Source organism: Vidua chalybeata, chromosome 4 (assembly GCF_026979565.1).
Source record: "Vidua chalybeata isolate OUT-0048 chromosome 4, bVidCha1 merged haplotype, whole genome shotgun sequence".
Taxonomy (NCBI): domain Eukaryota; kingdom Metazoa; phylum Chordata; class Aves; order Passeriformes; family Viduidae; genus Vidua; species Vidua chalybeata.
This window is the reverse complement of record NC_071533.1, coordinates 4612931-4636315: the sequence shown is the minus strand read 5'-3', so window position 1 is coordinate 4636315 and position 23385 is coordinate 4612931. Positions and strand designations below refer to the sequence as shown.

The following is a 23385-nucleotide window of genomic DNA, read 5'->3' as shown; positions in this document are numbered from 1 at the left end:
CACAGAAAACTTGAGCAAGTACTTGAGCAAGAAAGAATTAAAATAAAAAAATTCTAGGATATTTGTTTATTCTTTTTACCAAATAGCGAGTTGATAAAAAAGGCAGAAGTTTTTATTCTCCACGATCTTATTTTTCCCCAAGTGATATTGTGATGCCATCCCTTTGGAAAAAGGTCTTGAAGCAGATTTAACTTTGCATACTGAACATAAATGGTACATCGATGCTGCTCAAAGAGCATGACTAAATGATTTTTCCAATTCTGAAACATAATCTGGAGCTTTTTCAGCAGCAGCTGGTCCTGGAAGAATGATAAGCAGAAAGACTTGTTTTATCTTTACCACAAACTTGAAGCCAGTCTTGATCCTAGCAGAATTTGCCCACTTGGTTATCCTTCTGCTTCATCAAGTTATGAGTTGGTGAATAAATGATGCTTCGTTGTGTTAGCCAGATAAAATTATAAAAAAAGCCATCATCACACTTTTGAGTATATCTAAAAAGTTATCATTTCTCTGTGAATCAAACTCACAGTGTCACTTACTGCTGAGGGATATTTATCCCTCAAAAAAGTTGTCTTGGCCATGTTAGAAACAATAGCAGCAAAAATATAAAAATGAAAGCTGGGTTTGTGAGTTTTAAATTTTATTTTATTTGTTCATTTTGCTCTTTGTTGTTGTAACAGTTTTCTGAATTTTACTTGAGTTTGTTCTCAAATTCCATCTTCCACCAAACCAGCTAGTCAAGTTTTTTTTTTTTCCTTTATTTTTACTGATGTATATTAGATACCGTTACATCACAACAACAAATAGTAAATAAAAAGGCAATTTAAATTGAACAGAAAAGACTGAGGATGTAGAAAACCTACCACATGATTGGAAAGAATGGTCTTGTTTTCCTCTGGGAACTACTTATTTTACTTCTGTCTGCTTTGAGACTTCTGCACTGCAGCATAAGATGCCTTAAATGCAGTTTATTCTTAGTAACTCAGTGCTGCTAGGATGAATCCTCTTTTGACTGAAAGGAATCCTCCCAAAGAGATAGCAATTGAAGCCCAGTCTGAGACTGTGTTGGCATGTTTTGACTTAGGACTTGTAATGTTTTTGCAGAAGAACTGCTGCAGAACTTAAGCTAACTTGCAGTCGGTTTCAGTGCACATAAAGCAACAAGTGAAACAGTCTTCCAAAAAGGTTCTAAGGTAGTGAAACAGTCTTCCAAAAAGGTTCTAAGGTAGTGAAACAGTCTTCCAAAAAGGTTCTAAGGTAGTGAAGCAGTCTTCCAAAAAGGTTCTAGGGCAGCATCTTCCACATCATGCTGTCGCCTCTCTTGGCAGTTTTCGGTGATGGATAATGCATATCCAGCAAATTGATAAGTGCTGTTGAGTTAGTGACCCCTGAGGAGAGTCAGCTCTTCTTGCTGTGCTCCTGCATCCTCTTGCACTCACAGTAAGCTTTCTTTGTTATATGCAGACATTGTGTGAACATTGCTGAAAGGTGATTCGAGAACGGATTTGCCAAGACCTCACGTCATTTTTTTTATCTACTTCTCCACCCATAGTACTTTGCTCACTTTAAAGAAGGCTTTTATGATTCTGTGATAGCCCTTGCCACACTGAGCCTGACTGTTTGGGGTTTTTAAATAAGCAGCTTTCTGAAGCACTGCTCCTTCTTCATTGTGCATCTCTTTAAAGTATCACTCCTGAGTTTTGCGTGTTGCATGTTCTGTCAGAAAGAAAGGCCAAAACTGTCTATACTACCATTAAGACTTGGTAATGTTGGAAAAACAAGTCCAGGAAATGGGGTTTGTGGCGTGGGATGTGTGTGTGGCATGGGCACATACCCCAAAAAGCTCAAAACCAGAATCCTTTCAAAAACTCATATACTATTTTGGCTTTTTCCAGCTTAAGTGGGTTTGAGTCCTAGAGAATTAGGCTGGATCTTTAAATCTGTACCTGTAGGCACTGTAATTCTAGAAATCTATCCTTCAATCCCTTTAGGGCAAGGATTGTCTTCATTTGCATTGCAGCTAGAGAAGCAGGATGCTGTCACAGTCCTTAAATATTAATATGTACTAATTGTAGGGCTTACTATGCAAGGACTCAAAAATTCCAAACATGAAACTTGGGAAGATGTACAGTTAGTGTTCTCTCTGCTTTTTGCATATTAAGAAAAGCTGGAAATTCTGTTTATAATACTATGTACTTTACAGTTAAATAGAGTTCTTAATGAAATTATCTATATAGAGAGTTAGATAGCTATTCTGTGTAGTCCATAAATATGATTTTTTTTTTTGTTGCTGAAAACTCATTACATCTAGTATAGCATTACTTATTTTTGTTATCTACTCTGTTTCTGTGTTAGTAAGAAGCAATTCCTACTAGAAGTAGTCGCAGAAATATTTCCAACATGTCAGCATCCATTGATACTTAATGATTTTCATTAACCAGCTTTGACTTGTGTAAATTCAATTTCTGTGTAGGTGTTAGAGATTAAAATTCTACATTACAGGGTGCTATGTAGCAGTTAGTCCCCATGGTGGGCTCGTTAATTGCAGGGATGTTGATTTGCTCTGAAGTGGGTCAGAGCAGAGGATGAACCAGCATGAGTGAGCAAATCATTACTGTCTGAGTATATTCCAGTGAGATGGATTTACAGGAATCTGCTGATGTGCTGATGCAAGTAGTAAGCAACATGGGGATGTTTTGAGTATCAATATTAAGCCTAGCTGCAAACTGAGTTTCAGGCAGTTTTCTTCCATTCTGCTCCATGAAATTGAAGTATTTCCTGTTTCCAGGAGCTTTTGCTTTTGTGAAAAAAAAAATGTATTTGAACTACTGGGAGAAAGTGGTTGACAACCTTGTAAATATAAATATGTATAAATCAGGACTGTGACTAAGGGAAACTTTTAAATCTAATAGCATAAAGATTCTCACAGCAACTTTCACATGTTTTGATATAAACACTTATCTAGAGATAAATTTTGAATAGCTATGGCTAATCTGTTTAGAGAGGAGTTTGTAGATGCCTGAATTTGAAAAGCTATTTAACAGTTGAAAGGGTTTTTTGGAATTTAGCCATTCTGAGAGACAGGGGTTTATCATCTTAGCTCTTGAGTGATGCAGCAGATAATAGGATTAAATCCTGTCAGAAATGTACAAATTCTGAAATCTTGTCGGCTAGAAAAGTGCTGGATTTGTAAGTCCAAGGAAAAAAGGAGGATAAGACTAAGAAGGACCTTTCTTTTTCAAACCTTAAATAAATAAAATTAGTAGGCGTCTTAGTAAAATCAGGTTTCTCTCTTTCTCTCTCTCTCTTTCTCTCTCTCTCTCTCTCTCTCTCTCTCTCTCTCTCTTCTCTCTCTCTCTCTCTTCTCTCTCTCTTTCTCTCTCTCTTTCTCTCTCTCTCTCTCTCTCTCTCTCTCTCTCTCTCTCTTCTCTCTCTCTCTCTCTTTTTCTTCCATAAAATGCTGCTTTTGTGTCTATGGCATGTTTTTCTCAGTCTTTGCAATTATTGTCTCATGTTTGCCAAATTCCTTTTATCCAAAATTTCAGAGGCAAGGTTGTGTCTATGCTGAAGACTGTTATGTTTTCTGTGAAGAGGGGTGCCAGCTCACTATCCCAGTGAGGCAGGGTGCTAGAAGCAGATTAATTACAAGAGCTCAGTCTTAGCATGGGTTCATCTACCTCATTCCATGCTGCTTTGCCTGAACTAATTCTAATTTCTGAGGTAAAACATTCATAGCTATCAGTAATATAATGAGAATTTCTAAGGCTGATTAAAAGTTATGTATGGAGAAGGGCTCCAGAATTGATAAAGAATCTATAGACATAGGTAGAGATTTAATGTAATTCTCTCAAAATTGAGCTTTTGTAATTCTTTTCTCATTTAGGTATTAAAAAACCACCAACAAAGAACTCAATGGATACCTTAATTTGTCCTTTAGTATTTTCACAAGCATTGTGCTTGGCATCTGAATTATTAGGTGTTCTGGTGAATGTGACATTAATTTTTCAGTTATTCTGATGAAATGGAAAACTTATGTTTCCAGGGTATTTTTAAACTAGTTCATAGGAAAGTAGGATTAAAGATCATTGCGTTAGAGAGAAGTTATTTTTGGCCCATGCTGCTGCTCTTTTTTCATCATTATTTTTCTCTTCCTGCTTTTGCCCAAAAATATACCTCCTGCTGTGCATACTTACTCCTATTTGTCCTGCCAGTCTATATGTACTCTGTCCAGTTCAATATTTGAACCTGATTTTCTCAAATGAGGCTCTTCAGATTCCCTAGGTGGGCTCCCACGTTGGGGTGGTAGATGTCAGCAGGAGATTCGACTTGCTCTTTGCTCACGCACAAATGTGTGCGCATCCTTTACCCCTTCAGGCTTTAGGATGTTGGAGTGGCCGAAGAGAGTGAGTTGGGAGAAGGTCTGGCTGGGCTGGGAAGGGGAGAACCATGGCCTACCTGGCAGTTTTCTGCCATGGAAGGAGATTTTCTTGCCAGCATCTTCCCAGTGAGAGTGGCCCTGAGCGCGCAGTCCCGTTATCACCACACATCCACAGGGACAGCCCCTAAGTGACTGGATGGCTTTGTCCTTATCTGGTCCGTAAGAAATCTATGACTGATTTCTCTGTGGGCCCAGGAAACTTGTTTGAATGAAGAGGATCCTTATTTAGATCCTTATATTTAGATATTTAGATCCTTACCGAGAATATTTTCTGTTTCACATATTTGTACACAGAGAGCAACAGGTCAGATAAGGATGAGTTATTCCTTTGTTGTTAGAGAAAGCTCTATAAGACTTCCATACCTACAACTGAGATTTGGATGACAATCCAAATGCTTCTCTGCTGCCTTCTTCCAACTTTTCTCTGCCTCCCAGGAAGATGACATTTTAAGTATTCAGAATGCAATAGATTTTTTTTTCCTTAACTATGCTGTTGTCAGGGAAGCTTAAAAGGTATGCAGTGTTTGCACAATGTTTTCAGCAATAGATGTTGGTCTTCTCCACAGCTTCATAAATTCTTTATGTATACTGTTTCTTCTAGAAACAGTGCTTTTTTTTCATCAACCTGCAAAGTGTGGTAGCATTAAAGTTTCAAACTTTATATATACTTAAAGAAGAAATTGTGTGTACCACTAAGTTTGCTCAAGAGCCATTTTTAGTATTCCTGGTTGTGTGCTTCAGTGCCTGACATCTTAGTTTTCTCTGCAGCTGCCTAATTGGCCCTCGCAGTCCTGGGATTTTCTCTAGGCAGAAATGAGAAATTTTATTTTGGAGTTACTGGACAGGGATAGTTGGGATTTTTTTTTTTTTTTTACTGTGAGGGTGGTCAAGCACTGGCACAGATGACCTCGGGAGGTTGTGAAGTCTTCGTCCTTATATGTTGTGAACACCCAAGTGTTTGCAGCCTCCTGTGGTTGACCCTGCTTGGGCAGGAGGGCTGGACTTGTTAAACTTAAGGCTGATTCCAGTATCTTTGTGCCAAGAATTCAGCATGTAACTTTCCAGAAAGAGTTGGGAGGCTTCTTAGAGCTGGTAGTGATTGGTTTGACATGAACTCCTCCAACATTCTGTACTGTGTATGGACAGTAAGGTATCTGTGGATCCTTACTGTTGTTGATACCTAGCTTGTGATCTTCCAAGATGTTTAAATAATCACTTATAGTTATGTTGAAATTAGAAGGTTTAAAATGGTTGCTATCTATGTGAACTAAAGCTGTTCTGGGGAACTTCCACCCTTGCATCATAATTAAACCATTATATGGGGCACACTGAAGATACCATAAAGGATTTTAGAGCAGCCTGAATTGCCTTTCTTTTTGGGCAAAATCAGCCAGGACTGGATAGAGTCAGCTATTGTTAAAATATTTTTGTGGATGCTCTTGGCCTGAATAATGTGTTACTGGTGCTCATTTTCATGAATTTTTGAGGATGTGCAAAATCATGTGGTTTTTTTTGTTTGTTTGTTTTTGTAGGTTTTTTTTTGTTTGTTTGTTTGTTTTGGTTTTTTTTTTTTTTTTTGGTAGTATATTCTCTTAAGGAAGGGTTATTCGTGGGAATGTTTGCAAAATGAAAGCTTGAAGTAAAATGTGTAGTAAACTTGTACTTACAGCAATGGTGTTGGCCAGGAATAAAATTGAAATGGACTTTTAGCCCTTTCTCTGCAAAGAAAAGAATTTGGGTCAAAGACAAAATAAGCTGACGGCTGTTAAGTGTTTAGTGCCCTTTTTCCAGTGGGGTGGACCTCAGTTCCGGAGTTATGATGGACAGCGACCTGAATTCAGTTGGTACTGGAATGTAAAAAAAAAATATGTAAAATACCAAATTACGATTGTCTTTTGTGCCCTTTATGCTTGCTGCCAGGAAAATCTTCCTTGTTGTGCAGTCAAGGTGAGACAACTTTGAGTGGATACAAGGAGACTCTCAAGTCTTCCTCTCACTTGTGTAATTGTTTGCAGCTTTTAGTAGTTTGCAGCTGTTGTGTTAGAGGTGGGCAGAATGCTAAAAACCTGTGTATCTGCTCTGTGTGTGGCCCCTTTCTGGTTCGGGGCTCTGTTGAATCAAGAGAGGCGCTGGCCCCATTTCTCCTTCAGCCGCCCTGCCGGGTGTGTTGCGAAGGAAATCAGCAGTGATGTCGTTGCAGAATGTGGGCGAGCAGCTATGCCCTGTCACTGCCTGTCAGGAGAGATGTGTGGTTTTCAGATCCTGACAGGGCCAGAGGTGCGCTTGGAGCTGCTCCGCGTCGTCAGAGCTGAGACGGGATGTGCCCTGGAGCCAACCTGCAGGTGTGTAGGGACCTCTTACAGTTCAAAGCTTAAATACCTGGGGACTTCAAATACCTCCAAAGCCAGGGAGCAGGTGTGTGGAGGCTCAGAGTATTCTGTTTAAAATCCACTCGTGGATATCTCTGGCTTGTTGAAAGTTTAATTTCAACTTTTTTACTGTCACATTTTGCAGTTGGTCTTTTCTAACCTTTAGCCGAGACTGTAGAACACTTCATGAAAAATTGCCTGGGGAATTCCTTCCATCTCTTTCCTTGTGTATCTTTCTCTGCGAAGGTAAAGTCACCACATAATTCTAAAAGTGTAGAAATTATTTGGAAGACAAAAAACAAGCAAATGATTTAGAGGTCATAGTAGTCACAGAGTTGGTGCTTCTTGTGCAGAATGGTAATGACTCAACAGAAACAGAACAACTCTCTGTTGTTAGGCCAATAGTATATTAACTGAAAAAAATTTTAATAACTGAAAGCATGATAGCTCTTGACTTTTTGACTCTTTGCTGCATTATCTGAACATTTGTGTTTCAAGTGGCAGTTGTTAAATACATCTCTGAATGTGCCTGTAGAAATAATTGCAGTAATACTTTCATGTTATAAGACATTTCTCAGTGGACTTGTTTTTAATCCTTATATGTGGAAACAGAAGTTACATAAATAGAAAAACATTGAATTAATAGAAGACTAAAGTCATCCTCCCCTAACATTAGTTATAGATGTACTTATTTTTGGAAATTCTGAAATGCATGGCCTGCGGTGAGATTTGACTCAAAAATCAGGTTCTCCTGCAGGCCCTGAGAAAACTGGAATTCTCCTAAATGCAGCAGCACAAAATCCCATGCAACACACAATGCAGCATGACTAGCAGACTGACCTGAGGTGCTTTACTGAAAACAAACAAAATGCTTAAGAATGCTTTTCTTCATTGTTTTACCCTTACCCACTGTGGCAAATAAATTTTCTAGTCCAGTTATGGATGCTTTAATTATTATTATCAGCCATATTTTTAGAGGGGATTTGCCTATTATGTGGAATATCAAACTGCTATGTAATAAAGAAGCATTTTTAAAATTTACTTCAATGTTGATTGAAGCTGAAACTTCAATCTGGAATTCTGTTGCTTTTAAGATTGATTTCTAAGAGACTGAAGGCATGTAGAATTTCATTATGATGAGTTAAGAAGAATTTGGTCTTAGCATTCCTTAAAGATAAGAATTCTTCATACCTGAGAAGCTGAGGATTGTTGTCTGTAGGATTGTAAATGAGCTGCTTTAAAAACTGAAGTGGGCTGGCACTGTTTTCAGCTTTGAGATGAAGAGCTGAAATACGTAGGTAATTCTAGATTCAGATCTGTAATCTGCCAAGGGGTATCTCTACAGAGACAAATAAAAGTTTTTGGGATTTTTTTTTGGTTGTTGTTTTGGTGGTTTTTTTTTTTTTTTTTTTTTTGGTTTTTTTTTTTTTTTTTGGTGGTGGTGGTTTTGGGTTTTGTTTTATTGTTGTTGTTTATATATTTTTTGTTTCCTTTTAATCCTAAACTATTATTTCTTTGTACAAATGAGTGAAAGTAATTTAAAATTATATCTCTGAAGAAGTCAGCTATATCTTTATGTGTGTCAACATATCAAAATCAAGGCAGTTTCAAACATATTATTGCTATTTGTAAAGAGCCATTGTTCACCCTTGAAGAAACTTCTGCTAGAAATTAGAGTGTATTTATAGTATAAGGATCAAATTTTCTGGTTTGGGTCTTAGTCCTTTGTAGAAATCATTAATGTCTCCCCTTTTAAATCTTCTTCAACATACAAACTGCAGAGTTGAAAATTCAGAGTAATAATTGTGAGCCAGAGTAATAATTGTGAGCCAGTGTCTTGGAAGGGAAATGATCTTGGTGGTGATAATGAAGAAACTACATATACAAATGTCTTTACTGCTTTAAAAATGTTAGTTTGAGATAAAATCTAGGCAATCACAACAGCTACAGTTACTATGGTGTTTTTCACCCTGCACTTTTTAGGAGGCTGGTGTCTGTACCACCAGAGTTTTCATGGCTGAGGTACATTTTTTAGAGAAGTTTAGGAGTAAAAGATATTCCTTCAGAATACACAAGTAAACAAATGCAGGATGTTCATGGGAGATGGACTCCTTGAATCTCGTCCTCTGACATGACCCTTGACCTGTGAGGTTTTATTATTTCTGGACTCTGTCATTTATGTGAAAAAAATACAAATATATGTTTTCTACAATTCCTTATGAAGGAGCTCTACTTTGCTATCTTGTGCAGGTCCCATGCTGTTAAAGCAATCGTGAATTATTGGTCAGAATGACTTCTTCAAAATCCTCTGAGGAGTTAATCATTGTCTCTTATTTGACTTGCAATTTAGGTATTAATCCAGAATTGCCACCTTTTCAAACAAGTTTTACTTATGTTAGAACATCTTCTCCTTTTAAATACAGCTTGAATGCAGATTATTTAACATTCATCAAGCATTTCCCTACCAGCAAATTTCATCATTACTGGGCTAAAAGTGATTGTTCTGGATTGCAGAAATCTGTTTTCTTTGATTAAAAGTGTGTCTTATTCTTCTTTGCCTTGTCTTTGAAATATATTTTAGTCTGCTTTCCTTGGAGATGTGTGGGTTTTGTTTTGCTAAAAGGTCACCTCTAGCATATTGGAGGGATTAGTCAGTGTTTTGCATTGTGTTTTCTGTAGAGGACCATCTTTTTAGGCTATCTCACTGGTCATTTTCAACATCAGACACCTATGCAATGAGAACCAATTGTGAATCAGCCTGACATTTAGGAATCCAGCAGAGTAGGGGGTTAAAAATGAAAAAAAAAAAAAAGCAAAAACAACCCACAAACATACAGGTAAATCATATGCTGCCTACTTTTTTTTAAAGGCCACCTTTTGCTTCTTTTGAGGAATACACATAGAGGGTACTATAGAGCTCAAACATTCCAGCTGTCTTCCCTTAGCTTATGTTAAGGAGGTGATTTTGGTGGGGGTTTTTAATTATTTTATTTTTGGAGTTTTGTTTGAATCTTTATGAAGCTGAAACTACATCACTTTCTTGTCCCCTTCCTTCACACAATGAAGCACAGCTTTTCTCACACAGCTCAATTTTAAGGCTGTTCAGTAAGACAGTAGATCTATAGTTTGCTTTTATTATTGTCTGTCTTTTATTTTGTGAGTTACTGTTGTTAATATAGCTCCCTACTGCATCTTGTCCTGGCATCTTCATTTTATTACCTTTAATATTTGGCATTTTTACTTAAAGAAGGAATTAATAGTTTTATTCACCAGCAGAGTCTCATGGGTATCAGGGCTGTGGCCACGCATCAATTTGCTGACAATTAATTACAGAGCTGGCTCCAGAGAATTTTACACAAAGTGCTTAATGCAGCCTCTAAACCTGCAGCATTTCTTAGGTGTACTTATGTCAGTGTTAACATCAGCTGGCTTGGGTGGCTTGTGCAGGCTACAGGTGGATCACTTCCTCCTAGGGGTTGGGCTGGACTCCAGTCCAGTCCTCCTGTAGCTGGCCTTTTACCCAGGAGCCCCCTTAGAGCTGCTCAGAGCAGCAAGGAAGCACCCTGAAAGATTTCAGGTTGTGCAGAGCTCTTCCTGAACCTTCTCGTCTGCTGTAGTTGCTGGACTGTGTTGCTTGACTGCCTTCCTTTGTTTTGTGAGCTTTTGCTTTGTTTGAGCTTCTTTCCTCACCAAGCATTAAAATATCTTGTGAAGGTGCCGATGGTGACATGGATTTGGAGTCAGGCTAAGCAACAGCTGAATTTTCTTTACATATTAGAAAAAAATTCTGTCTCTACAGTCAGTCAATACTGCACACTAAGGATCAAACCCATGTAATACTACACTTGACAACTGGTATAGCAGTGAATAAATGCTCCTGTCAAAGGAAGCAGTGTGTGCTGTTGTAATAAAAACATGTGGCAGACTAAAAAACTTTGAGACTTGGCACTTTTGTTTCTTTTCATCTTCTTGTGATATGGCTGATGTATTTTTTAACATTTATTTTATTTCCAAAGAGATGTAAAATGTTAGGAGCCAGAAGAATATTTTTAAAATAAAATCTGAAAGAAATTGGTTTATGTTCTAATTGTTTTTTGTTGAGATGCCAGCTGCAGTCATCATCTTATTTGCAGATGAAATGATTACCAGTATAAGCTTATGGTATAAAGAAGGTCATAGTTCAAAGAAATATGGAATTCTGCTTTCCATTTGCAGACCTTCTGATTCTTCAATTTGTACTTTAACTTGTAGCCACTCTATTTTTTGGGTAGCGAGAAATCTGTGAGAGAAATTACAGCAAGATTATTTCTTCATTAGATACGTGATATGACGATATTAGGAAAAGGTGAAGGAGGACATGGTATTTAGCTCTCTTTCCATGAAGATTTAAACCCTTTTGTGGTATTCTGAAATACCAACAACACCAAAATAAATTGCAACCTTGGAATAGCAGTATCAAAAATGATTTTGATATGGATGTATTTTGGAGTAGTAATCTATAGCAAGTTTTTTTGTAAGGCTTAAAGCCCTTCCCCCTCTGCCCCCCTTCTTTCTTCATTTCTCTGATTAGAAAACTGAAAATCAGAGCCTAAATATCATTAGGAGGTGGTACCTTGAGTAGAATAGTTTTGAATAGAAGGAAAGAAAATAATTGATAATCTAAAGCAAACAGCAAGAGATCTGCTTTGCTGTCACAAGTCTACTGCAGCATCCCAGGGAAAGTTTTCTGTGCTATTAGAGTCACAGTGTACTCAGTAAGGAAATGCAGGCTTTTTGGGAAAAATGATATTTTTGCAATTACTTGAAAGAGATATACAGAAATAAATTCTCAGACACATTTTCAAAAATTCAAGAAGTTCAAAAATCTTGATCAAAAGCAGTTTGTTTCATTACTTAGGGAGCTTTTTTAAGCCAAGCAGTAAGTTCTCTTCTTGTTGCTCTAGTGTAGATGAAGTCTAGAGCACGAAGATGATGGAATTCAATTCTCCACAACTGTAAATAAAGCTGGAGCAAGACTGTGGATGGGCTGAAACAGATTGTCTGACGTTGGCAGCAGATCAATGCTGTAATGCAAATAGCACTGGATGAATACTTAACACATGTAACCACGCCTTAGCTCCTGCAGTGCAAGTGTGATGCCTGTGAGCTGTGTTGATCCAGTGAGCTGGTTTCCTGACCTTCTTGCATCTATTATCCTGAAAGCCCTAAATGTCTGGTGCTGTCCAGGCTAAATAGCAAAGCTGTGAGAGGAAACAGGAGTGTTCCAGCATGTCAGAAGAATTTAAACCCCATTGTGGCAATGGGCAATGAAAAGTTGCAGATTAAGCCTTGGCAACTTCTCTCTGACCATCCAAGCGCTACTCTGGCAGTCAGACTCCACCACCTGAGCTGGGATCAAAGCCCCTTTGCAGCTACACCCCCCACACTCACACAGGGCTTACTCTGAAATAGATCACTGCTGATTTTCCTGGTGGTAATTCTAGCCAGATTAATCACTTCATCTGCAAATAAGATGATGAGTGCAGCTGGCATCTCAACTCATGGGCATGATCACTTAGCAGCATACAGCATTTCTCCCCAGCAGCATTCATGTATATCTTATTTCAATGACTCATAAATAATCATGTTCTTTTAGCTGCAAATTAAGTGGGTAATGACTGATGTTTTTCTGGGCAGCATACTGATAGATTATTTACAGTTAGTACTGTTAATATTGTTTCGTGTTTGTGGGGGTTTATTCCCCCAAAACCTGTACTTGTAGAGATGTCTTAGAGATATTTTTTTTATGATTCACTTCGCAAGACTTCCCTGTCATCTTTCTCCTAGGATTGTTGGTAGAAATTTTCTTCCTGCTGTTTATTGCAGACATCCCTGAAGGATGCTAATTGTTTTATATTTGTACATTTCCTTGAAAATATAACAAGGTTACTTTAGCAACCAGCTGTATGTTCTAGAGAACAGATATATTATTTTCATAGAAGCCTCTTACCCCCAGAGACAGGAATAGTGATCTTGAATGTCTCCATAGGTAAAAATCAATGGATCTTTACTTATTTGTATATGTGCTCCAAATGTAGTTTTCTGTTCCACAGAGTTTTTTTTTCATTATAGAGTTCACCTGAGTCTGAGCATCTATTTTGGTCACTACAATTAAAGAGTGTCCCTCCTAATGCATGCCTGTTGCATGGGTATGTGACTGTGCCCTCATTTTTTGATAACATGGCCATTGTAATTTTTGTGGCCACATCCATTTAGTGTTGCACGGTGAATTGTTCTGGGAGCCCACATTGCAAATTGTGGGAGCAACTTCTCTGTTCTTTCTGTCCCCATCAGCAAACTGAAGCATTCCTGCTGGCACAGGAATGGGACAACCAGTTAGTAGTATTTATGATAAACCAGTTAGTGAGGTTTATTACAGAGCACTAGCAGGAGTGCTCATTAACACCGTTCTGTGCTAATGCCCATCCTCAAATGTTCATTTTGTTTGCTTTCAGGCATGTTTTGCCAAACAGAGAACACATTGCTCAGACCCTCACTCTACACTCACCGCAGCTGGCTCAGCGATAGAGGCAAGAAAGGCTCTTTTTGCAGGGTTTTATTCCAGTGAAGGATATCACACATGGCTGAAGGAGACCCAGTGAGGGAAAAGAGGAGAACCACATGGAGCGGGCAGCTTAAGAAGGGGAAGGGGTGGGGAGCAGAGCTAAGGGCTGGGCAGAGGGGTTTGGTCTCCAGAGAAAGGGGGGGTGGCCACCATGGATACCAATCCAGTGAGGGGACAGGGAAAGGAGAAACCAGGGGAAGTTGTGACACAGAAATCCATTTGGGAGTCTGTCTTTTTCCCCCCAGGAGGACTGACTCTGTGGTAAGTAGTTACTGCCGTTGCCAGGGCCGAGGGCTTGGGAATTGACCGCGGCGGGGGAGTTCATGGGATGCTACACATTGCTGTTCAGTTCTCAGCCCTCTCACAGTTGCATTTGCACTCTTAACTCAGAAGTATGGCCAAAGCTTTCCTGTATGTTCCAAAATTAGATTATTCCTAAGCTTTTGCATGGGCCTGACTGAAGGTATTCCTTTTCCACGGAGGCAGAAACAGTGGTGATGTGCACTTCCTTCTCTTACACTTCCCCACCATCCTCAACACTCCCCCAGGGTGGAAGAAAGTAAACTGTATGCTGTTCAGTGTTCTGCTTGTGGCACAGGTCCAAGTGTGGCATTCCCTTCTTTAACACGTCCTTTTGCCCACTAAGGAATAGCTAGACCTTAATTAGTTTATCAAGACAGACTGTACATTCTTATTTATAAACTAAGTTGCTTTGGGATAGTAATGCTGCTGAATAAAATGAAGAAAAATTTGAACATTACCTTCACATATATATGTGTGAGACACAGGCTTTTCCCATGCCCCTTGTCATCAGATACTACTAATTTTCTGTTTTGACAGCATACAAAATAGCATATCCTGGAGACAACAGGGCTATGTTGTTAATTCCTGTTCCTAGTCAGCCCCCTGGAATCTGTTTTGGTCTGGAATGTGGGAAGGAATGAAGCTGTGGGAAACGGTGTTTCTGTCACTGGTTAAAGAAAGAGCTACCTTGCATGCTGTCATACAGGCTAATACATACAGTGTGTGAATCCAGAGTATGAGAAGACATTCACCAGTGTACTGTATTTTTTCCTCACTAGCAAAAATAAATTATTCAGTTTTAATGCCGTTTCCCAATTTTTGATGTTCTCCTTGGCTCATTTCCCAAAGAACTCTGAACTCTGAGCTGCAGATCTCTTTCATTCCCACTGCCTGTCTTGTTTGTTCTAGCTACTGGATTTTTTCCATTTCTGGGAGATGCTGCATCTCTCTTTTTCTCTGCCAGACTAATTTTTTTTTTTTTTTTTTGCTCCAGTGGGCTTTGTGCTTGAAGCAGAGAGTGCTAAGTGCCTGGTCAGAAGTGTTACAGTTTCAGGGAAGGTAGATGATGAATTTCCAGGCTGTTTCTGTTTTGGGTTTTGTTTGTTTTGTTTCCTTTCTTCTTACAATATAGTAATTGGGATTTTTAGTTTTTATCTCTGTACTCTCTTCCTATATAGAAGTAATGTTTTAAAAAAATCCTACAAGCTCCCATGAGGAAACAGTAACCAGTCTTTCACTTAATGTGGGCATGGACACACAAAAGGGCAAAGAGCACAGCCATCATGCCAGTGCAGCACAGAGAACAGAGAAGTATCAATAGAAGATTTGTTTCTTCCTGATATCTTAACTTTTTTCTTTGTTGATATTAAAGCATAAATTATTCCTAACGCAGTTCTTCCTTAAACATTCATTGTACACTGATAGGCTCAGCAGAGGTTGGGTCACCAGGGGAATGGATGACTCAGGCTGTTATACACTGAGTCAACAGTCACAATGAGTAGATTCATATACTTTTGGCATGTAAGTACAAACTGACACTTCATTTCACTGCGTTTCGTTGATGATTTTTTTTTCCAGAATTAATTCAGACATTCTGAAGTATTGAGAAATAACATAACCTGTGGTCTGCTTGGGCGCAGGTTATGGTCGAAAGTGCGTTGATGTTGTTACCTGCTCTCACGGTGTTGCATTTGCAGTTGAGGAAACAGCCTCAGAATGCCTTTCAGCCTTGTGTTTTCATCCGTTTCTGTTTGAGGGGTGTGCTAATAATACCTAACAAACATGTTTAAATATATATAGCATGCTTTCCTAACTGTGTAATGTTTCACTTTGTTTCTTTGAAGACCTAAGGTTTTTTGGAGGTGCTGAATTGTTCAAAGGGCAATAATGCAGCATAGAACAGTGAAGCTTCCCAGGCTGTGAACAGGATATAACAAGTTTTTACTCTTTGGCATCAGCTTAAAAGGAGTCATTTTGTTTTGTTAAACTTTTCATTTGGGCTGTTTTGAAGGGAAGTGATGCACTGTGGCTCAAACTGGCAACTTCTGTGTTCTTTACCTGGGATAACTTTATGGAATATCCTCTCTGACTGAAAGCAAGTTGTGAACAGCAGTAGTCCAGTGTCACAATAGAGATAAATAGCACTGTCATCAAAGGAGATACAGGTTTCATTTAATTTCATTTATCCTTCTGCAACAGTGTCTCCCAAAGAGTTCTGATTCTTTATGCTGATCCTCCCTACTGGAGATATGCAGATGAATTATTTTTCTGTCAGCTCTATCCAATGAAATTCAAGATCATGCTGCTAAGCCACCTTTTTACAGGAAAAAATGATCTAATGATTGGATTGCAGTACTGTCACAGAAATAAATTTTCTCATATGTTCAGATAGCACCAAGGTGGTGACCACTTAGTGCAAATCTTCTTCCTATTGTTAATGGTTTCTCAATAGGATAAAAGCCTGTGCTCTTGGCAGCAAAAAGATTTAGTCACCTCTAGATAATGTATTTGAGACAAGCCACAAGTAGATCAAACTATTATTTGTGAGGGTTTTGCCTCCATTCATCATGCAGTAGTACTTTTTGCAAGACTTTAGCTGTAGAGCTCCTGCCACAGTCACTGATAATGTTTTTTGGGGGTCTAATTTTATTTTTCCTAAGTGTCTGTGTCTCTTTGTTTTTCTCACTTCTCTTGTATTCTACTGAATTGTGATCTAGATAGCCTTCCTCTATGGTGGGTGTGAAAACTTTGTCTTTCTGTGCCAGCTTCTGATAGTGAACATGAGCTCTCTTGCCATTCCTCTGAAACTGTGCTACATTCTAAAAAATGATTATAGAGTGCAATATTTAAGGATTGTATGGTGGCATGGCATCAGGTTCTGTGGGGGGAACTGGCTATATTTGGAAATCTCAGTGATCTGCTACTGCTTATGTGATCAGCTTTAGAGAGGACAAAGTCAAATAGTGTCAAAAGTTGTCTGCTGCACCTTTTGTGCTTTGGCAACTGCTTTTCAGGAAGTCTACTGTAATTTTTAAGGTGATGTCAAGTAGTGCTAATACTCAGTCATTTTAATAATGAAGTGAGTCTTAGCAGCAAAGACTTGCTGGCAACTCACTGTTTGAGCCTGGTGCTGTTACATCAGCTGTTTCGTAAAGACTTCATCATGCACAAACTTTTATGCTTATCCCGCTTTTTCCAACAAATTATAATAGGGTCAGTTTGAAACAATGTACCAGGAGATTTCATTGGCAATTGGAACTAAAGCAAAAACTTTTAATCTCTGAAGGTTAGATTTAATTGTCTCCCTGTCTCTTTTAACTGTAATAAAAGAGTGGTAAAAAAGCTTCAGCTAGTTTTCCTTTTATTTACTCCAGCAGCAGGTTCAAGCCCAAAGGAAAAAAAAAAGGGTTTAAAACAAGCTGAGTTGGCCTTTTGTATGTATCAGAGAGCTTTTCTAGCATTGGCTTCTCATCAGACCAAGTTTGCTTGCTGTGATGATAATCTGACTCACCTTTTGAAAAGCTAAAGGTCAGCTGCACTTGAGGAAGCCCCTGGTAGGCAGTGGCTCATAGAAAATACCCTCAGCTCTTTCTTGACAATTACCCTCTCTGAAGCCATAGTCTTTTCTTTGCTTGCCTCAGGCTTCTGAGATCCCAGGGTAGTTTATGACCCTGCAGAAAGCACTGGGTAGATCCCACCTCAGTGTTCACTGCTGTATATTTCTTAGGGAAGAATAGAAGGTGGATGTCTTTTGCTTTTGAGCCAATGCATGCCCCATTAATCTGTACCCCTTCTGTGAAGCAGCTGATGATGTGTTTATTTATTTCTTCCCCCTTTTTCTTCAGTGCTTTCACCCTTTCATTTTGAAGGCACGAAGTGCATTAGTGTAACAAATGATCTCAGTCACCTGCACGACTCTGAGCCCAGGATAAAAGTAAATTATTAAACCAGAGCTGAATTTCTCTGTTAGGTAGAATGAGTTTTAATAATGATGCTATATAGGCAGAATGCAATTCTCATTTATATACCAGTTGCTGACAAGAGAATTGGTTATGTTGCTGTCTGCTTTTAGATATGTAGATTTATACCTGACAACTAGTTCTGCTAAGTTCACAAGTAGTAACAAATGACATAAACCAGCTTAACTACTGATAGCAATTAGCTGTTTTAGAATGTGTTTGAAATGGTTGTGTAACTGGGGAAATTGTCAGACAAGAGAGGATGCAATAAGGCTGCTAAAAGAGATTTTGTGGGCAAATTAAGTGAGTACTTACGTAAAATTAACTACTATTGCAGCGTATGCGCACGCACACTCATGGACTGGGGCTGATGAGCCTCTGGCAGGGAGCTTTGCAGAAGCTGCAAGTATTTTTAGTGGAAACGAGATCTCAGCTCAGTTCTGTGGCATGTGACTTCCTATTTCTGTAGGTTACTTCCAAGGGACTTCCTCTGTTAAATCGACTTGTCTCTGGAGATTTAATCTGGAGCTGGAGCGTGGTCTGCTTTGTCCTGTGCCTGTGACAGCATTTTCCTGGAGTTTGCTTTTGAGTATTTTATTTTTATTTTGCACTGTCTCCAGCATGCAAGGATCTAGTGGCTGCTACCCGTGATCGGAAGCTGAATACGTTTATCCAAGTCTCAGTGGTGCATCCAGCAGAGCACATTTTGACGCGGTATTCGAGCACTGAAATCGTGGAGGTGAGAGTCTTTCTTGTTCAATTAACATGTTGATTATTTGATTGATAATTTCTTCCTTAAAAAGTGAATTAGGAATAAAACAAGTTAGCGCACAGTCTTAGGTAAGACAAGCACACTTTTGCAGTTAGTAAAGCATACCTAAGTGTGCTGTAGTTCTTGGCATTTAACCAGGATAAACAGAAATTAACTTGGCTTTTCATGAAAGCTCTGTTGTTCCAAGTAGAGGCATGGAGAATATTCCAATTCTCCAGACGCAGGTTTGGAATGAAACAGGGAATAGTTGCTCTCCTGAAGGGACAAGCCAAGGCAAAATAAAACTTAATTAAGAGTATAGCGAAAGCATTTGGAAAGCATTTCTAAATGCAGAAAAACATAGGTGTATTATGTGGTCTGTTATCCTATTTGTTTTTTGTTCTCTTTTTTCTATTAGAGAGTTGATGCTTTTGCAATTTGAAAAATATTACCCTAGATCTATAATTAGGGAAAGAAATGTGTGTATGTAATGTCTATGACTTTATAGAAAATCCTTAGTAATTTGCATCGTACATTAAAAAGTTAACAAAAGTTGTCTGAGGCTGCTTTGCTAGTCCTCACTTTGCCCTGTAAGCATTGGTGTCAGAAACAGCAGAAATGGTTCAGAGAAAATGAAGGGTGAGCAATGTAGGTGTAACTTGCTTAACTTACCGGAGAGATCCATTAAGAGCAGGGAAGTCTTGTTGTAAACACACACATGATTTCACCAGAGACTTGTTTTTACTGTTAAATACAATGAGAATATTTAATGAGCTCTTTGTTTGATTACTTTCAACCAGCTACTAATTAAATTATTATGGTTTCAGCCCTCAACCATCCTGAAACTGCTTAATTCAAATATCTTGTATCTGATCAGGATGTCTCATTGCAGACTGTCTGGAATGATGTTGTGCAAAAGATGAGTAGATAACTAAACATATATTTTTTTAAATAGAAGTTGATGCATTTCCTAATGCATCAAAAGGATGCAATCAATCCTAGACCTCAATAAATCCCTGAATTTGTTTTGTCATGGTTTACTCGGCTTTGTAGTCAAGCTTTGGTGGAGGGGAAGGCAGGGGCACAGAAAGTTAATCCACAAGATAAATTACCTTTGTCATACACATTCCTTTTATTTTATTACTTAATGGAAAATTTTAGGATACATGCCTGGTAATCTTTGGAATTTAAGTGTAATTAAACATTAAGAAATTATAAACAACATTTTGTATGATTCATTTAATTGTATATCTTTAGCTATGATATAGTTACTTCTGTGTGCAGCTTTTAAGGGTAACCATAATGTTTCAAAGCACAGGAATGTTATTTTATTGCAGTACTGCCTAAAGAGGAGTATTTCATTCCCCTCTCCAAAAATCAATATCCTTAATGTAATACCGAGAGTCTGTAGCATTTCTATACACTTAGTATTGTGGTTTAATGAAGATTACTCTTTTTTATATGTGTGTGTGCAAGTTAAATCTTTAGTTCATTTAAATGAAGATTAAATTGTGGTACTTTTAAAAAGTGTCGTGGGAGTAAGAAAGGGTTTGGTTATTATAGGTTGTATTCCAGAACCTGATACTGGCTGAGCTGTTTAAAAACATTATACTAGGCTCTGCTTCAGAAGCACTTCATATCCTTTCCAGTTAAAAAAAAAAAAAAACTTTCCAGGAAGTTGTTGTGGTTTTGTTTGGTTTTTGCTTGTTTGTTTTTAGTTTTCCTGATAAAGTTGTAAGGCTGTTTGTTTTTTCTTGTTGGTTGAGTAATGAAGCTGAGCCGTTTCCATCTCTCTGCTGTAGACAGCTGGCACCTTTTGGGTTTCTGTACCTCCAGAGTGACATCCCTCACATTGCTCAGCTGTTACCTTACTGAGTGTTTACTCATGTTGCACAGGGTACAAAAGATCCACTGTTTTTGACTGGTGTGACCTTCCCACCGGACTACCCCATCTATGAGGAAACAAAAATAAAACTAACAGTCTATGATGTCAAAGATAAATCCCAAGACACGGTAAGTGCTTTGCTTCATTCCTTGCACAGATCTTACTGAGGAATAAGTTTCTTGCTGTGTTGTTCTTCGGCTCTCATTAGCAAACTGGTTGATGTAAAATTGGTTTTGTTGTTCTCTTGTGCCTAAAATCTACTTTATCTGTTGTTGATATATTAAAGAATAGAGAGCCATGCACTCGAGATGGGCAATTTGCTATGGGCTTTTTAACTGGTTACATGAGTCAGCACAGGTATTCCTGGCAAATAAAAGATTGCTCTGGTGTGCTTTTTGAGGGCAGAGAACACATAGAATAGACTGGGATAGCACCACTGTCAATAATTTTTCAGGTGATAATATTTTACTTATATGCACAAACCAGAATGACAGTAGAGCCTGTAACTTGGGAGAGAGCTACTCATATTTTAATCTCTTGTGTGGTGATACCTGCAGCTTTTCTGTTGCTGCTTCTGTTATTGATTTGTAGCAGTCCAAGCTCTACAGTGTCACAGCTAAAGGTGAATCATTTGGGGTGCTGGTGTTGTACATTCTTGAATACCGAGTCAGCTTTTTATTCTTGGAAGTTACTCACTTGAGCTGATTTATGGAGGTCAGTGGGACAATCTGAGTGATTTAACTGCAAAATAAAGAGCTTGAGTACTATTTTATATGTTCCAGGTAATCTAAGACAGCCTTAGACAAAGGCTAAGCCTTTGTCTTAGCCTAGGACAGAGCTAGATGTCATCACAGGACCTATGGGAGGTGTGTTTTTTTCTTCTGTGGCAGCTGGGATCCAGGTGATAGTTTGCTCTTAGACATCAAAAATGGCCTTTGACACCTGTATTTAATTAACTGAATTGCTCTTTGCGTATCTGTAGTTGGCATCCAGCATGATTAAAGCAAGTGCAAGCTTATGTCCTGACTGTATATGTGTTCATTATCTATATGAAGGAAATTAAAGGCATGATTTAAAGCTTGAGACTGTCTTTGAACCACTTACAAAAGTAACGTTCTATGTTTTGAGAACTTGTAATTTTTTTTCAGGTAGAAAATTATTGATCTATTTGTTTAAATTTTCAAACTTTGTGAGCCAGCAGGTTGGTTCTGTCCCCTCACTGTGCTCTTTCATGGGAATGTGTGGAGTATTTTAAGCATAGAATCTGAATTTTTTCTCTATTTAAGAATAACCAGGGAAGGTTATTACGTGCATTTTATATTGTATATATTTTAAATTTGGCATTGGATTAGACTACAGGGGCTTAAAATGGGATCTGCTGTTTATTCAATAGAGTTGTCACCTGTGGACAGGTAACAGGCATTGAGTGAGTGGAGTTGGACTTTGTCCTTCCTTTCCAGTTTCATTCTGACTGACAGATGCTGGAAAATAATATCCTATCTGTAAGTGATAAAAGTGAACTGGGTTCATAGTACTTTTCCCCATACTACTGCTTTTCTAGCTCCAGGCTCCTCTACTGCCACTTATGAAAGAGAAGATCTACCCTAGAGGACTAATATGATTTGATAAGCTTTTTGCAAACCTGTAAGAACTTTCTGTAACTGTTCCTTACAACTGTAGGACAGGACTAGAGTCTCTCCCAGGGAATCCCATTGATGTAGCTTGTAAATCATGAGAGAATACCTTTCTCTTTTGTCATAGCATTTATATTGTTGCTATGTGAAACATTCTAGATCTGTACTGCAGTATCTTTTTGTGGGGGAAAATATTAATCACATCTCCGGTTTACATACATTTAGCATTTTTTGCTACTCAGCCATTTTAAAGCTGGGTGTAGGCAAGAAAAAATTAAATAAGATGTAAGATTTAAATCAAGATGAGCTGCAGTGTATGTGAATGACCCCAGGCTACCCTGGTTGCAACTTCATCTGTGGCAATATTTGGACTTCTGTTTACATCCTAAAATCTCAGTCACGATAAAACTTGACTTTCTTACCTGTAATTAATTAGAAACCATCTCACTTTCTGTTAGTTTGGGTGACTTTTTTTCAAGTCCAGATTTTTATGTAGGCTCATAAAATTCAGGTTGAAATGAGCTATAATTTGATATCATTACCAGCATAGCTGCAACAGCACAGACCTCCATGCTTGCTTCACCACCCAAGAAATTGGATATGTCCCTTTGGCAGTAAAACTGCTCCAACTGCTGTGGTGTCACAGCTCTGGTTCTCCAGTCTAGAGCAGAGCTGGCTTTCTTGTTCCTCAAAAAGTGCTGCCACATATTATGGCTGCCAAATGTAGTCCCACCATTCCTCCAAACAGACAGGTAATCCAGTTGGGGGTGGAGGGGAATCCAGGCCTGCTAGGCATGCCCTGCTCTTCTAGGCTGTGCTCCAGAGCAGATACCAGCTCACATAATTGGGCAGTTATGGGAGAAATAAACCTTGGATTTGACTGTGAGATATTTTGCAGAAATTGCGTTACAGTCACAATTCCCATAGCATCGGGGCTGTGCTACTGCTTGCCTCAGTTAATAAGCTCAAAGTAGCTACTATCCCTTGTCACAAATATATACTTTAAGTTTTCTTATTTCTCTTGTTGCAACTGTAAGAAGTGAATTCTGTACATTAATTAAACTCAGCAGGATTTTACTGCAACAAATAGAAGACTGTAGATAAGGCGGGGAAAGGGCAGTGAGTACATCACAGGGTAAAGCATTTTCTTGAGTTTTGGTAAACCTGACTCTGACTATACAAGAGAATTAGCTCTCATTTTCAAACCTGCTGGATTTTTACTGTAATACAAAACTAACTAAATACTTCTTGAATTGTGCACACAGGTGATAATATTAAAGTGAAAGAGGATGCTCCTCACTGAGAAACAACCAGAATTTATTTTTGGCCTGCTCTTTTAAAAAAAATCTTGAAAATAACCTTTCAGTGCTAGTATTCCTGTACCAGAAAGCTTTTAGTTACTTCACTCTTGCCTGTCATTTAACTTACATTCTGTAAGAAGT

The 23385-nt window shown here is 38.5% G+C and overlaps 1 protein-coding gene across 1 annotated transcript in view; it reads left to right on the top strand.

Annotated features, from left to right (window-relative positions):
* INPP4B (inositol polyphosphate-4-phosphatase type II B) overlaps window positions 1-23385 on the top strand; it is a 257500-nt gene that overhangs the window by 82019 nt on the left and 152096 nt on the right. Inside the window, 2 exon segments of the mRNA XM_053940443.1 lie at window positions 18294-18412; window positions 20321-20437. Of these exon segments, the coding sequence (XP_053796418.1) occupies window positions 18294-18412; window positions 20321-20437 (236 nt within the window).